The sequence below is a fragment of the Haliaeetus leucocephalus genome, unplaced genomic scaffold (genome assembly GCF_000737465.1).
Source record: "Haliaeetus leucocephalus isolate CR32 unplaced genomic scaffold, Haliaeetus_leucocephalus-4.0 Scaffold251, whole genome shotgun sequence".
Lineage (NCBI taxonomy): Eukaryota > Metazoa > Chordata > Aves > Accipitriformes > Accipitridae > Haliaeetus > Haliaeetus leucocephalus.
Window position 1 is genome coordinate 6,072,708 of NW_010972687.1, and position 15,800 is coordinate 6,088,507.

The following is a 15,800-nucleotide window of genomic DNA, read 5'->3' on the forward strand; positions in this document are numbered from 1 at the left end:
GCAGCAGTTTAATTCTACAGATTCATCGGTTTCAGGGTAGAAATGAAATCATGAGTATCGAGCTCAGAAATGTTCTCCTCTTCTGATCTGTAATGGGAGAAGACATTTGCAAAAAGAGGTGTTTTGCATTTATCCTAGTTTAATTTATGAGTAATTCCAAGCAAGTCAGAGGAATTGGGCTGGTAAGAGATGGACAATAAAAGGCGGGGGTAGGGGTGTTCACAATTGTTGTGGAAAAGGAAATTTCTACCAAGGAACACAGCTCTTATTTATGATCTGTCCCCGGCCCCCCAATTAAGACTTAATCCAAGTGCAATGAAAAGCAGGTTGATGCAGTATTTGGCAACATCCTTTCCAGGAACTCAGGCTGTAGTTTCCTCCAGGGAAGATCTCCTGTGAATGATTTACACTGGAGAAGGAGACAAAAGCAGAAATCAGATATACTCCTTTTCTCTTATGGGAATCTCTCTCTCTCCCCCCTCCCCCCCTGTATATGTAGTACATGTATATATACACACATATGCACACATACACATGCACACACACACGTAGTTTCTCCAAAGCAACTTTAAATGTGTTAGAATTTTCATGAGAAATGAAACAGAGAGAAGACTTTCCAAACACCAGCCATGTGCCATGACCAGATGTTCTCCCTTTTTACTGGGGTGATGCCTGGTTTTCTGTATAAAGTCCTTCTGCCCCAAGTATATCTTCTTAGATAACTGAAATGATTGAGGGTTTCACTTCACTATTCAATGTTTTTGCATCTTCAAAGCATTTGCTCAACATTGATTCTGGTGAAAACAGAGCAAGTTCTTGTCTTTGTAGCAAAATGGTAGAGTTAAAATTAGTGTGAGGAGGAAAAGTTGGAGTGATGAAGAAATATAAGTGAAGGAATGTACCCAATATCACAGATGGTTTTTACTGTGCAAAAAAGTTTTTGACACTGGCTCAATGTTATGATAAACTCATTTGGAACATGAGGTTGCAAGAACAGAAATTCCTTGCAGTGGTATGCAAGCACTGATGTTCAGGCAGAAGCTGGTGATCTTGATACCAACAAGAATAATTTTCTTAAATTACCTTTTTGTGAAATCTAAAAATGTTACCATAAAAATAAGGCCACCTTACATATTGTACATGCCCATATTCACAGCTACATTTTATGTCAAGACACAGAAGGAAGAAATGTGTGTCAAAAGAATAATAGAGAGAGAAAAAAATCACCTGAAGTTAGAATTGGAATTTTTATTCCTAACATGAGGAGTTAAACACCACAAGAAATCTCAAGTTGCCACAAGTCTTGACACTAAGAAGATGTAACAAGATACCTCTCTACTACACACACAAAAACCCTGTTTTAGTTAAGCGAGGGGGTGTGAAGGCAGATCTAGTGAAATAAAAAAAATTCTGAAAAATTTCACCATTTGGAGATTTTGTTGAGAGAATTCTTGCAGGTTAGATTACAGCACCTTCACGGTTACATTTACATTGTATGTTTTTGTTGCTCAGTGTCAGAGCATTGTCTTTGCTAAAAGAAATGTGAAAAGAAGGATGAAGTTCTTCTATTTTCAATAGCATGGAAAAAAGCTGAATTAGAGTACTTATTTCTAAAGCAATTAGTTGTGCAAATGTAAAAAAAAGCAACACATTAGGACAAATTTAAAAGGTTCTTGCCATAATCTAAATACATAGAACTTTGGTTCTTTGTGAAGCAGTGTTAAGTATGTCTGAATATACTCCTTATTTAATACCATTATTTCTTTCTTCTCTATCTTGGATAGAGAATTATCAAATACAATTTACCTCAGAATATTTTTCTACCTTGAATGTGTGTAAAGTTTTCTATGTAAACAGGCACAATTACTATTATCTTCAGCCAGATTAATAAACAGCAAAAGGAAAAGATCTTGGCTTTTTTTCAGCTAGTTATCCTCAGATACTATGTTAACATTATGTTAGTTCAAATATTTGATTTATTTTTTGTTAATATTTGAGATGAGCCTGAGCTAGACCACTGAATCTTTTAGCCTTCTGGGAAGCTCAGGTTTGGACAAAGATGTTTTGAGTTCTCTGTTGGTTCTGTTTGTGTTTGGCATGTAACAGAGAAATGCCCAAGAAAAGGAAAGCAATTCAGCAGCCTTAAATATTCGTTTCTTTAAAAGATGCAAGTTCATGGATAGCAGGTGCCTAAGAAAAAAGCCAAATTAAAAAAAAAATTAGGCTTTTAGAGAATATGTGAGCTCCCTAAATTATGCTGACAGAAGGATAAAGAGTTCCTCAATACCTGGTAAAGAGCTGCTGGCAGCATTCAACTACCTCTGTGCCGTTGGCAGGGAAATCTGTGGAGTTGAAGGTGTTTCCTAATAAGATGTGGCAAGGAATTTCCAGACCAGGGACAGTCAGCATTCCTGTGAAGTAATTAACAATTTTCTTAATGACTAATGAAGAGGAAAATAAGACTTGGGGTTATCAGTCACTGGAGCATGGTAAGATGAAACATTCTGGCCACTGTTGAGTCCCACCTTAGGACAGTTTCATTAACTTAACTGCTCTGTAGGAATACTACCAGCCCAAAATATCAATTTAACATTAAGGCAAAAAGTTGTTCAGCTTTCCCCTCGCTCCTTCTCTGTTACACTTCTCTGTTTCTGCTCCATAATTTCTTCTGTATTTCTGTAGCTAGCGGTGTGGAGGAAGGATTTTAACTCAGCTATAACTTGCTTTGCTCATGAGCCATGTGTTACACACAGACTAACAAAAAAAGAAGTAAGACATAATGGAAGAAATAAAATAAATCTTTTCATATCCCAGTTTTCAGGAACCTTTCATATTCCGCATATTGTCTTTTAATTCTGCCAAACCCGAAAATACTAGCGTTTGAGTGACCGGAGTCGCTCAGCTGTGTCTATCGTACCGAGGCACTGCCACCCTGTGGTCACTGACTGTAAGAGACACCAAACTTGGGTACGGTACCTGCAACACAGGCTGTCATGAAACAGGCAACAGTTCCTGCAATCATTGCTCTGAAAGCACCACCAGCTATTTCCTTCTTTTTTGAGGGAGCAATGCTTGCTAGGAAGAAAAAAAGCGTGTGTCAAACATAAATACATATAGACACAAAGAAGATGAACCTGCCAGCTCTCCCACCACAAGAAATTCCCACCCTGCAGTTTGAACTAGGAGAAAAAAGGAGGGAAAATGAGACATTGGCCATTTGAAGGCCTAATGCCAATGTTGGCTTTCTGTTAAAAAGGTGGCTTGTGTATAAAATGGAGACTTCTCTTTGGTTTGGCAGTTCGCACATCTGTGCTGGCTGATGGCAGCTTTCAGAAGCAAACCCCAGGCACAGCACTGGGGTCTGGCCCCGTGGCTGGGTCCTGCTCCTCCACGCTGCCCTGCTGCTGGTACCACGGAGCCCACCTGGGCTCCAGGGTAAAGGCAGCTGCCAGCCCGGTGAGGAACCCAGATGGTTTTTCAATTTTTCTTTTTCCCTCGAGATCTGAAAAGCCTTCCCCCACGCCCATAAGCCTACTGCATATATGTGATATTTTTACAGGAAACAGCCAACTTGTCTTTCAGACCAGCAGGCTACAGAGATGGTTTGCTCCTCCTGAAGCCCAAGGGCTGTACTAGCTCAGGTTCATGGTGTAAGGGCTGGACGGGGAGGCCTATTGGCAGGGCTTGGTCCCCTCCCCTTCCCCTCAGCCCCTCTCCCAGTACCTCCACACCAAAGCCTGCGCCCCTCTGGGATACCCCCCCATGCACAGTTGGGTGCTAGGTCTCAGCAGAGCAGCTGCTCAGCCCCTAAGGCTGCTAAGCTTCACCCACAGCCTGTTCATTTGGGTGTTTTCTTCGGGATTTGCTTGCCAAATAAATTGTCTGTGAGAAGTGTTCTTACTCAGGCCTCCTATTACCAGTCCCAGGGAGCCGAAATTGGCAAATCCACAAAGACCATAGGTGGCAATCACTTCAGAGCGAACCTGGAAAACAAACACACATCCTGTTGAGTGGTTTGAGACAGCTTGTGCTGATTTAGAGGTCTGAAAACATGGTATTGCAGCCCAGGCCTCCAAGTACTGAAATCACTCCATTTTGCTTGGTTGCTGCCCCAGTGTGTGGCTTTCCGCAAGCTAGGCTCATTGTCTTGCTGAAAGGTGCAGGCTTTCCTACCCACTGCCCATGTGCGGACTCATAAACCATGTGATGGTTTTATTTTTCATGTACATTGCTGTGCCTTGTTGAATTGAGTACTAGTAATTAAAGACAAAATATAATTCTTATCTTACTAGTGGCAATTTAGCTGCTGTTTTCTGAAGGAATGAGTCAGAGACCTTTAACTCAGCTTGTTGTTCATAGCTGGACTGCCTCTATAGGCTTGGGGAAGAGTGGCTGGAAAGCTGCCCGGCAAACAAAGACCTGGGGGTGCTGGTTGGCAGCCGGCTGAATATGAGCCAGCAGTGTGCCCAAGTGGCCAAGAAGGCCAATGGCACCCTGGCCTGTACCAGAACTAGTGTGGCCAGCAGGACGAGGGAAGTGATCGTCACCCTGTACTCGGCACTGGTGAGGCCGCACCTCGAGTCCTGTGTTCAGTTTTGGGCCCCTCACTGCAGGAAAGACATTGAGGTGCTGGAGCGTGTCCAGAGAAGGGCAACCAAGTTGGTGAGGGGCCTGGAGCACAAGTCTTATGAGGAGCGGCTGAGGGAGCTGGGGCTGTTCAGTCTGGAGAAAAGGAGGCTGAGGGGAGACCTTATTGCTCTCTACAACTACCTGAAAGGAGGTTGTAGTGAGGTGGGTGCTGGTCTTTTCTCACAAGTACCAAGTGATAGGACAAGAGAAAATGGCCTCAAGTTGCACCAGGGGAGGTTTAGATTGGATATTAGGAAAAATTTCTTCACTGAAAGGGTTGTCAGGCATTGGAACAGGCTGCCCAGGGAAGTGGTTGAGTCACCATCCCTGGAGGTATTCAGAAAGCACATAGACAAGGCACTTCAGGACATGGTTTAGTGGGCATCATTGATGGTTGGACTCGATGATCTTAAAGGTCTTTTCCAACCTAAATGATTTTATGATTCTATAACACTCTGTTGAAACCTCAAGTTTTGGTATATATCCCCGACTTCTTTGTCCCTGAACAAGCAGCGGGATTCATGTGCAAAGCTGCTCTGTGCATGCTCCACCCTGTGCACAGAAGAAGAAAAGGGAAGTGGTCTCCTAGAGAGTGGATGCTTTGATATGCTAACAGGCAGAGGGACATTATCATTTTGGAATCCCCATTAGAGACTTATTTCCTTCCTACCTTCAGGCACCTTCCTCCTCTTGGGCAACAGCATCTCAGTCTGGACCTCATATCAGAGACAAGTTTGGGTTGACCTTTGCCCCCATGGAGGGTCCCCTCATGGGACACAAAATTACTTTGGGTGAAATCAGGCTACAAAGCTCGCAAACCTTTAGACAAATGCAGTTCAACCATTTGGGGAAAGGAGGCAACATACCTCACATATCTCAGCACATGGATTTTTGTTCCCCTGGCAGCTTTGAACTCCTATTTACTGTGTTTTAGGCCCAAGCTGAAGATGCCTGAGTGAGTGTTCTAGAACATTTCCTGTTTATTAGAAATTTCTCTGTTTCCATTACTGTTTTATGAAAAGCAATTTGTAGAAATTTTCAATCCCTCTGCACATACGCAGGAAAAAGCTTTTCAAGTACCCACTCTACCTGCTTTTCCTAGAAAAGGCTTTGTGTACTGTGATTTCCCTGCTTTTATTTGCACTTTCCTCACTCTGAAAACAGGAAGCCTTGTTATTACTGAGTTCAGAAGACAGCTTGTTTGCTCACTTTGATTGAATATCTGTGCCTGGATGTGTTAGAGGGTTCTGAAACTGAAGAGAAATTAAAAGTGGAAGTCAAGCGCACCCTTACCTGAAGTGTTGTGCCATAATTAAAATGGTTATTGCGCAATTTTTACTTCTGTTATGAATCAAAATTATTTTTATATCTTAGAGTTTTTTACTATGGAAGTTAATATAGCTCTTTATAGGTATTAGAAGTGAACATGGAGGTTCTGTATGACATCTTACTAAAACAACAAAAAAAAGAAAAAAAGGTGGAATGTGGTTGATGGGGTCTGCATTTTAAGGCTGACTCCTGGATTTAAAAAAAACCTATTCACTCATTCAGAAGTTCAGAGCCATATTCCCCTTCTAGACCATAGCATGATTATAATAGGGCAGATCAAAGGTCCATCTAGCCCAGGATCCTATTTCCAGGAGTTCCAGGAACATTGGTAATGGATGCTCAGGCAAACATGTGAGTATTTGATCAGACCACCTGGCTTTCCACCTCCACTTGTGAAATATGTTCTTGTAATAAGGAACACAAGTGGTCATGAACATATTTGCAGTTTTGTAAGGCAGGTATCCACAGCATCACACCAGATTAAATGAAGAATAAAAGCTGTACAAAAGGATGCTTCCTAATTAAGGGTACTCTACAGTGACAATTTGTTTTGATTTGAGGAAGAAAGTCCAGTGCAGGTGTAAAGCCAGATATCATGGTTCTCTTTGCCTGTGCTTAGAATGAGGACAAATTCAGCACAGGCTGTGCATGTGGATGCCGCATGGGGGAGCAGTCATGGCTGCAAAGGTCAGCCTTCATCACTGCGTGCTCTTTGCCCGTGTGCACACAACTAGGACGCCCTTTGTATTGCCACCCTATAGGTTTCTTCCTCAGTGCATTGTATCCTCCACTGAATCCTCCAGTTCTTGCCCAGGATTTTCTTGGGATATATCTCATAGGCAAGTGCTAGCTAAGAATGAGGTAAGAAGAAACTCACCTTCAAGGCAGCCTTCATCTTAAGTGCAGTGTCCTGTGAGACATTGCATGTTCCCCAAAACTATGCCTTCCTTTTGCTATGCTTGTTTGAGATAGCTAGTGTGATGATAGTCACAGCAGCCTCACAAAGCAATGCTGAATTTTCATAATTGAACTCTGTCACTGAAAGACATGCTTTAGGGCAATATGCAGCCATTATCTCTTTATGCCCTTATTAAAAAATAAGTTGAGTTTCAGCAGAAAAGCATTAGATCCAATAAATCGGTAGAATAGAAAATGTTACTTACAGTCATATACTGTTTCACACCATCAATGTACATGCTCCCACCCTTTTTTCTGTTGTGAATCAGTTTTGAGAGGCGCTCATAAGCCACAAATTCATTGAAGAAAGTTTTATAACCTAGTAGTCCACCGACAATAAAACTGTCTTCCCAGTCTACCCCCATCATGAAAGAGAATGGCATGAAGACATAAGCACAAATGTTCTGCAAAATATGTAAGACAAAGCAGGTCAAAAGATATGGTTGGTCAAAGAACAATGTCATGTTGTAAATTCTCTAAATTTAAAATAAGGATGGTTTTGTATCAGCAGAGGAAAATTGGTCTTGAATTCTTACTGCCAACATGTCTTGGAGACAGCAGTTTTAGCAGTGAAGTATGCCTGAGTAATTTTTAAAAGACTAACCCAAATAGATAAAACAAAATAATTAGCTATGTCCCTGATTTTACACCTAAGGTAAAACAAGTTTCTGTGCCTTTTTTCCCCCCACAATGGCTTCAGATTGGGCACAGTGTTTGAAGCAAAGACTGAGGGTTGAGTTAAAAGAGCTGATAAAAGAACTGAGAAATCTAGTTCTTCTGCTGATTAAATCAAGTGTGTTAATGAACATGCTTAATTACCAGGTTATTGGACTCCAACTGGTGTAAACAAATGACTTCTCTCTGCATAAAAGTTGTGTATCAGACATAACTAAAGCTGTACCTTTTTGCTTAGCTTTACAAGTTCTATGCAAATTTTTAAAAATTCCATATCACAGTATCGCTGATTTTTATATAAGAGAGAAAATAGCTCCAGCTGTGAAAGGGCTTTGTCAGGTTGTCCTTAATGAATGTAACTGAGGTGTTTAAGCAGTTACTATTCCTGGTTGGTTTCTCTGTCCACAAAAGGCTGGAAGTTAGTGCCTCTCAAAAGGGATGGATGGCTGAATGCAACATGTCTGTGGGTCTCCACTCCTTGTGGGTTATCTGTCTGTCCAAATCTTACTCCATCTCTGCTGTGGGTGTCTGTGCAGTGGGATAATGTATGGAAGCTGCACAGGGTAACATCTTAATATTGCTGAAGCCACATCTGCTATGACTGACTGCCTATTCAATTCTGCAGCACTTTATTGCAATGTTACATCCTTGTTTCACACAGGACTTTTATCAGGAGCTTGCAAAACAAAGAGTTCAAAACCACTGAACCAAGATGGTTGCACTGGGTCAAAAAATTATGTATTGACCTAGGTTAAAAAAGAAATCCTGTTTAAAACCTGTTTCCTCAGCTGAATGATTTGGCTGCAGTTTTACAATGTAATTGTGTTGAGAACTAATGGGTATTGAGTAGGTGTGGGTTCAGACTTGCCCCAGTGTCCTTGTCTAAGTGAAGCTAGCGAGCATTAAGGACTTGATGGGGCTCTGAAGCTAAAGCCACTTTAATGTTTAGCTGGAGAATATGTTAATGGCCTGGCAAGTGTGTAACCAACAGATCTGCTGCACTGCCGTGTCAGAAGAGGCAGGTATTAGCATACAATGCTCTGTAAACATACTCTGCTAGTTAGCAAGAACACCACAGAGGGAAGGTACACATGGACTAATGGATACAGAAATATTTACATGGCAACAATTTTCCTTTGGCTGTAAAGATTTTTTTCAAGAACATGCATGTAAAAACACACATTTCTAGATCATATTAAAAAAAATCACACACACGCCCCCCCCCCAACAAAAGCACACAGGCACTTAATTTGAGAAAGACAAATTATGCATGTATATAAGCTGCATAAAGGACATGGAGACCATACCTCAAAGTTCAGCTGTGGATAGTCAAACAGATTGCCCACCCAAGAGAGGGCTGAGTCAAGGAAAGCCAGCAGGGCAAGGAAGGAGATCAGATTCACGACTATGTTTGCTACCAGCAGGATGGAGGTAGAGGCACCTTGACTGGCTGCTTCCAGCAGGTTCTTTGATTCACTTTATCAATGAAAAGAAAATCAGGGTGTTAACATTTTTTAATTCAAGAACAAATCACAGAACTAAAAGTTACATGGACTTGATTAGAAAACTACTACTGACGCTGTTTGTTCACTCATAGGGAAAATAAGGATGAGTTAGAGTAGATTTTTGCTCTTGATCCTCATGGGAGCCAGTAGGAGGGTATGCTTTTGTTGCCCTGAGGATGAATTCTGGCACATTCGGGGTTAGGCATGATCTGGATCAGGTCTCCGTACTGTGACTGCCTGTGGCTCCACTGCGACAGGGGAGCGGGCATTGTTCTTCTTTCAGGCACCCCTTTCCCCATCTATTCATGAACAGCTCCTTACAAACGTTTTTCCTTTGCCTGTTGTTCTCAAGGCAAGTGAGTCTCCCTGCAGATGGCCAACAAGTTCACTGCTGTCATTGTTGAAACGATTGCTCCACCTTTGCTTTTGTATGTTTGCATTTACAGATTTATTACAAAGCAAAGAGCAACAGAGCAAATGGAAAAACCTCGTGGTGGCTCACCTGAGGTAGGCATTTCCCTCTTTCTCTGGAGAGTTTACTATCTGGCCCAGGTCCTTGTTGTCTCTGTGCCTATCCCAATGGGTAGTGATACCACCATATGTTGTAATAGGCCATGCTGCACCTGAATGCACAAACTACTCATTTGGGGTATATTGGTGTGTAATTAATTTATTGATTGCACATCTATCAAGTACTACCCCTAAAGCTTATGTGTGAGGAGTTATTTTTCCAAACCCCATTTTTGCATCAGTGTTACTATTCACTAGAGCCTAGATCAGCTTACCCTTTTGCCATTTGTAGGCCACCCCTCAGAGTTACTGTTGGCTTTTCAGTTTCGGGCCAGAATAGTTTGGAGGTGGCTAATGATGCTGGTGCTGACATGACAGAAGCAGTCAGTAGGTGGGAGGCGGAAACCTAGAATTCCATGTGACAGAAAATATGCTGTGATAACTACATCATGCACAAACATAGAGAAAAGCAATTAAAATTGTTAGATGCTTGGATGATTTTTCTACAGGGGGTCATTAAAAAGTTCATATTGCTCATAAGGAAGAGAATGAGCAATACAGGAGAAAAGCCAACTGGAGACACGAAAAGTCTAAGTAGTGGAAAGTATGCAGTAATCTTTCCAAGAGGCAAACTGCTTCACTCCTCTCCAGTGGCAAGGCAGAAGGCAAAAGAAACAACAAAAAGCCAGGTACATCAAGTGCAGCTGGGCGTAGCAATTGCAGAGCAGGTGACTGAGAGCCAGCCAGCCTTCCTTTACACCCCCTGCGTGCTCTGTAGTGGCAGAAAAGTGGTTTTGTCCCTTGAAGTTGTATTTTAAAAAAAAAAAATTTACTTGGCCTAACAGAAAGTCTTCAATTCCTCTTTCAACCCTTCTTCCACAAATTTCTACACAAAACAACTTCTTTGCTAACTTCTACAGTATTTCCATCTGTCCTTTTCTTCTCTTACTCTCTTGGTCTTTTTGGCCAATAATCCCTTCTTACTTCTGCTTCTCCACTGTATTTTATTCATATATGGAACTAATATATTTATCAACCGTCCCACAGTGACTCTGATCATTAATCACACCTTCAGCCCTGTTTTTCTGCCTTTGTGTTGCCAGCCCCTTAGCAGATAAGATGTTTACTACCCATGTTTGTACAGCATCACTAGAACCTCAGTCACAAGTCAGGTCTTTAGGGTCATATGGCTAGCAACAGTTCCTGAAGGACTCTATCTATATCACTGCCACAGAAGTGGGAGGGTTGATCAGTTAATTAGTAAATTCCACATGTCAGTTCATCTGGACTGTAGGAAGATATTCAAATCAGTCATTTCCATGCAGCTATGGCAGGAAGTCTCTCTGCATTACTTAGGTAGGTGTTTGTGCTACTTAACAGTATCTTGAAGGCCAGACCTTGGTATCCTTTTTACTGTCAGAATACAGGGGATTTTTGTGGTTAATTCTTTCAGAAAAAAAAAAAAAAAAAAGATGGGAATGACTCAGGTATAATTCCAAAGCATTTTAGCTGGGCTTCTATATTGACTTGATTTCAGGTCAACAGTGTATTTTCCAGTTCTCTTTCCCCATCTTACCCCAAAAGAAATATATGCTCCTAAGACACTTCCAGCAATAGTTGAGAATCCTGCTGTCATGACTGCATGGAGTTCAGATCTGGTGATGTATGGTAAGTAGGGCCGTACCAGGAGAGGAGACTCTGTCTGGAAGTGAAAAACAACTACCAAATTAAGAACTTCCTAACAAACCCGCAGAGGTTTATTTTACTAACAGGGCAGAAAAACAAGTGGCTGCATCACACTTTCTTAGGTGTCTTTGACTAGTTAATCTTAGTGCTAATGAGTGCTCTGAATATTAATAGGCTGGGGTTTTTTTTACCCTAAGAAGGAAAATTGTACCAACATCCATCTTGTCTGAAGACAATGTTTGCTGGTTTGATGTCTGCCCCAAAGGTCCAATGAAATTGCCAAGAAATCCTAATCCAATTCTGAGTGAGTTAGGGACAGCACAGGCAAGGCTGTGTGTCAAGGGAAATGTGTACTAGCCACTACGGGCAGCTTAAAGCTCCCAGCCCCTCTGGCATATGTGCAAGCACATGCTGGAGGCAGTGTCATGAAGAGGTACTAGTTTAAATCTTGAAGCACTGGGATATAGTGATGCACCACTGCTAAATAACTGATATGCTAATGTTGCTTTTCGGCTTGGATGCTACTTGGTCATCTTTCCACATTGCTCTGAAGCCTGGGACAGACACTGCTGTAGTGCAGGTTTAATGAATTTCCCAGACTGTCCCATGCTTTTGTGGCTAAGGCCTTGCACAGCCAGCCCTGGATCTCAGTTTTCTGCATTGTCTGTCTCTCTTGCCCGTGCCTGACTCATATGCCCTCTTTTCACACCATTTGCCTTTTCAATTGAAAAAAACCTGATATTGTTATTTCTTCACAGCCTTGGAGTAGTCTGGCAGTCTTTTTAAGAGAGCTCTATGACCTACATATACGCTTGACCTTCCGTTGGGAAAACACATGGTTTCCAAAACCCACCCCATTGTGCATCACTGCTGACATATGAACGTATTGGAATTCTGGAAATCAACCACCTGTCCTGCTGTACTGGAGTCCTAGCTTCATATGAAATGATGATTTTTTTATACACAGATGCTCACTGAGCAGCAGTATTTCACAATACTCAGTAATCCTGTGCTAGCATGTTTTTCTATATTCCAACTCACCTGTCCCACAAATATGTTACCCGCAGCTACCAGAGACTCAACAGGAGTTGTCCCCATGAAAATTTGCATTATCCAACCAACCTAAAATGATTAAAAGAAAAAAACAACAAAACACATTGGCCTTGCCTATTCCATGCACTTGTTGAATTAATCATGTCAATGTAAAAGTTCTGAGACACCTTACAATATTTCCTGAGTTAATGATTTCAGCTTCAAGATATGGGACATTCATTTAATAGTAGCATGTTGAAATAAGCCAGAGGAGGAATAATTTAACAGAATGGAGAGTACCCCAAGCTCCTCCTGGGCACTAAATTGTTAAACTAAATTAATCAAAGCAGGTATTTTGATGTGTCCTTATCACTTATGTATCTGTCCAAAGGACTTGGATCATAGGAAGATAAAAAAGGTGAAATTTAGATTAAGGCTAAAAATGCCTCATAGAAGTTTTAGCACAGTATTTCAGCTAGGTGAAGTTTGTGGTGTTTATGTAACAATTCTGTGAATGAGAAGGACAAAGGACTTCTTAAGACTATCTTCAAATGAGGTTTAACTACCACCATGCAGGAAGATCTTTTCGCTCAATGTTAAGTACACTGGGTGGACAGGGCAGAAAATGGACTTTTGTGGACTTGCTCTTATCTTAGTTGTCACTGGCACTGGACACAGGAGCTGACAGAAATGAACACTTAGGGCATGAGGTGAGGAACCAGCCTCTGATCTTATTCTGGGGATCTGTGATAGGAAGGTATACACAATTGCTACTGCAATGCTTAGTAGAAAGCAGAAATCCACTGTCTGGGATGTAAGCTCCATCCTGCACTTCAGCGGCTGGGAAAGGGCCAGGCAGAAAGGAAGATTTAAGCAAGTATGGGATCTAAACACAGGAACACTAAAACTAGCCAGGCAAATCTAACCATTACTACGATGTTAGCAATAAAACCAGGTTGGGGGGAGGAAAGTGTGCTATGTGATGCCAGTTAGGATTTTACAGTGGTAACATTTGGAACTATTTCCACATTAAAAATAAAAAACTACTTTTCATATGCCTACCCCTAAGCAACTTGGTCTGGGCCAATGCTACAGTTTGGCTGCATGTGTGCAAGAAGTGTCCCACACTAGGCAAATGAATATCTACTGGCAAAAATTCATACCTTTCCAATGAGCCACTGCATGAATCCAATATGGTAAAGCATAGACATTACTGTGCTGAAGAAAACCACAATTGGCAGGACCTGATTTGGAGACACAAAATCATTAACACTTCTAGAGTGGTTTTCCTTTCCTTGATTCTGTAGGCCATTTAATTTTTGAAAAAGAGGCTCATGTTTTTGGAGATATACTTAAAGGTATTGAAAAGTCATCATTAAGTTTACACTTACGCTGTAAAATTTTTAACCTTCTAGACTCGTTGTTTATGTTTGTGGTGGAATTAACTATTTTTCATGTAGCTATATAGTTTTCTAACAGGACTGCAACAGTTTTGAAACTGTCTGGTTTAACATGATATGCATTAGTTTATAGCCATGTTTAAGTCAGCTCAAACATTTACTGGGCAATGGCACGTAAAAAGACTTGCATATGTACATCTGTAGACTTTGAAAACAGTGAACAGAAATATATACAATGGGACTGTGGTGTAGAATTCAGAGCTCAGCTTCTCTGTGTCTGTGTTTAAAAACCACAGTTTAGACTGCTATATAAACAGAAGTCGAAGAGATTTTGATTGCGGTTGTAGCTGACTTGATTTCACAGAATCAAGGGCAGCTTCCTTAGAAAACCCATACTGTGTAGCTGCCTTTTAATAGCACACTATAGAAAAACCTCTTTTATTCTGCTTTAATTGTAACATTGATTATGCCAACGTGGAGTATTCAAGAGCTCTGTAACTGTACACAGAGACAGAATCTGTTTAAAAACAAATTCATAGGTGTATATTTATTAAATATAAGAAGTGAATATAAGTACATTTCAGTGGATACAGAAGGAAAAATGTTTTCCTTAAACATATAATTTAAAAGAATTGTATGAATGCCTAACCCACTGTCTGATGGGTTATTAAATGTGTTTTTTCATCCTAAATAAAACTAGTATCACTTGATTCTTAAGTATGTTAAATACACAGGATCTCAGCATTTCTATGCTAGTGTACAACATGAAGAAAAATTCCCCCCAAAAGGCTCAAAATTAGGCAGGCAGATCAGTTACAGTTAAAACAGTACCACTAACACTAAGAATCTTTTATGTGTGTTCAACTGAGGGCATAACGCATTATAAATAAAAGCAAGGAACAGAACAAAAAGAACAAAAGACTGTGTTAGTTCAGGCCTTTTCAGTAAATAGAAGCTGTGGCTTTCTAGAGGAGAGTTCGTACTATCAGCAATTTTGATAAAGGTTTGGAAACTCAATTTAGATGATCAGAAACTTTCACTGAAAAGAGAGAGTGCAATTCACAGATACCATTGTGCTCTTCAACAAAGTTAACATGAGGCTGCTTTCTTGAGTTTGATTCTCTGATCCTTTTAGCAATCCTTTAGGGGTGGTTTGCCATGCAGCAATAGCAGAAAGTTTAGTTCAGTAAAAAGTAACACCTTTCCCCCCTGCCTTTTTTTCTCCTGCCATTTCCCCTCCCTGTTCCTAAGCGTGTGCTAGCCAGAAAGGCATCTGGCTTCTAGCCAACTTCATACTCTGGCACAAGTAGGGACTGCTGCGATGCCTGTAGGGAAATGGGTCTGGAAAGGCCGTGGGCAGACATGCAAAGGTCAGCTGTCTGTACCGGACAGTAAAAACCATAAGCAAGTGTCCTCTCGTCTTTTACTCCAAATGGATGAGAAAAGCTCTCCAGTTTGAGAGCTGTGGTTTGGTTTTAGCTGAAGGAGTGAGAAGACAATGTTGTGCCTATGCTGGGTGGCAGCTGGCACCCTTTGACAAGTTTCTTGTGCACATTCCTCTGAAAATACCTTAAATAACTTTAAAACATGTTTTTCCATTTTTGCGGTTGCAGGCATTTCTTGGATGAAACATTTTTCTTTACAAAACAGGGAGTTTGTTTTCCAGTTGTGATCATTTGTGCCTTAACTGCATAAAGAAGTTGAGGACTACTTTATAACTAAACGCTCCTGCCTTAATCCCCAGTGACTTAATGTGGTATCTGTTATGTTACGTCTTCATCAGAAAAGCATAGCAACCACTTAATTACAAGTAATTGTAATGATTTGTCATGTCCAGACTAGCTTTTATCTAAGGCATAACAAAATCACGTGGAAAGCACTGGCAAATTATTACTCTAAAATAAGCAGAATGTTAATAAGCTACTTGCAACACATGGCATTGTGGTGGGGTTTCAGTTGTGTTGTCTGCAGAGATAAATGCAATGAAAAGCACTTGAAACACGAAACAACTAGTTCAACTGAAAAAAACCAGAACTCTTTTACAGAAAGGCTCCCCATGGTGTTAATACACTGAAGT

General features: G+C 41.0%; 1 protein-coding gene across 1 annotated transcript in view; it reads right to left on the reverse strand.

Moving 5' to 3' along the window:
* Window positions 1–294: 294 nt before the first annotated feature.
* SLC28A3 (solute carrier family 28 (concentrative nucleoside transporter), member 3) overlaps window positions 295–15,800 on the reverse strand; it is a 42,777-nt gene continuing 27,271 nt past the window's right edge. The window contains exons 10-19 of the mRNA XM_010568741.1: window positions 13,487–13,567; window positions 12,333–12,413; window positions 11,182–11,307; window positions 9,881–10,011; window positions 8,898–9,066; window positions 7,122–7,319; window positions 3,902–3,983; window positions 2,977–3,075; window positions 2,288–2,411; window positions 295–409 (exon numbers count right to left, since the gene is read on the reverse strand). Coding sequence (XP_010567043.1) covers window positions 295–409; window positions 2,288–2,411; window positions 2,977–3,075; window positions 3,902–3,983; window positions 7,122–7,319; window positions 8,898–9,066; window positions 9,881–10,011; window positions 11,182–11,307; window positions 12,333–12,413; window positions 13,487–13,567 — 1,206 coding nt within the window. The remainder of the gene's footprint in view (window positions 410–2,287; window positions 2,412–2,976; window positions 3,076–3,901; window positions 3,984–7,121; window positions 7,320–8,897; window positions 9,067–9,880; window positions 10,012–11,181; window positions 11,308–12,332; window positions 12,414–13,486; window positions 13,568–15,800) is intronic.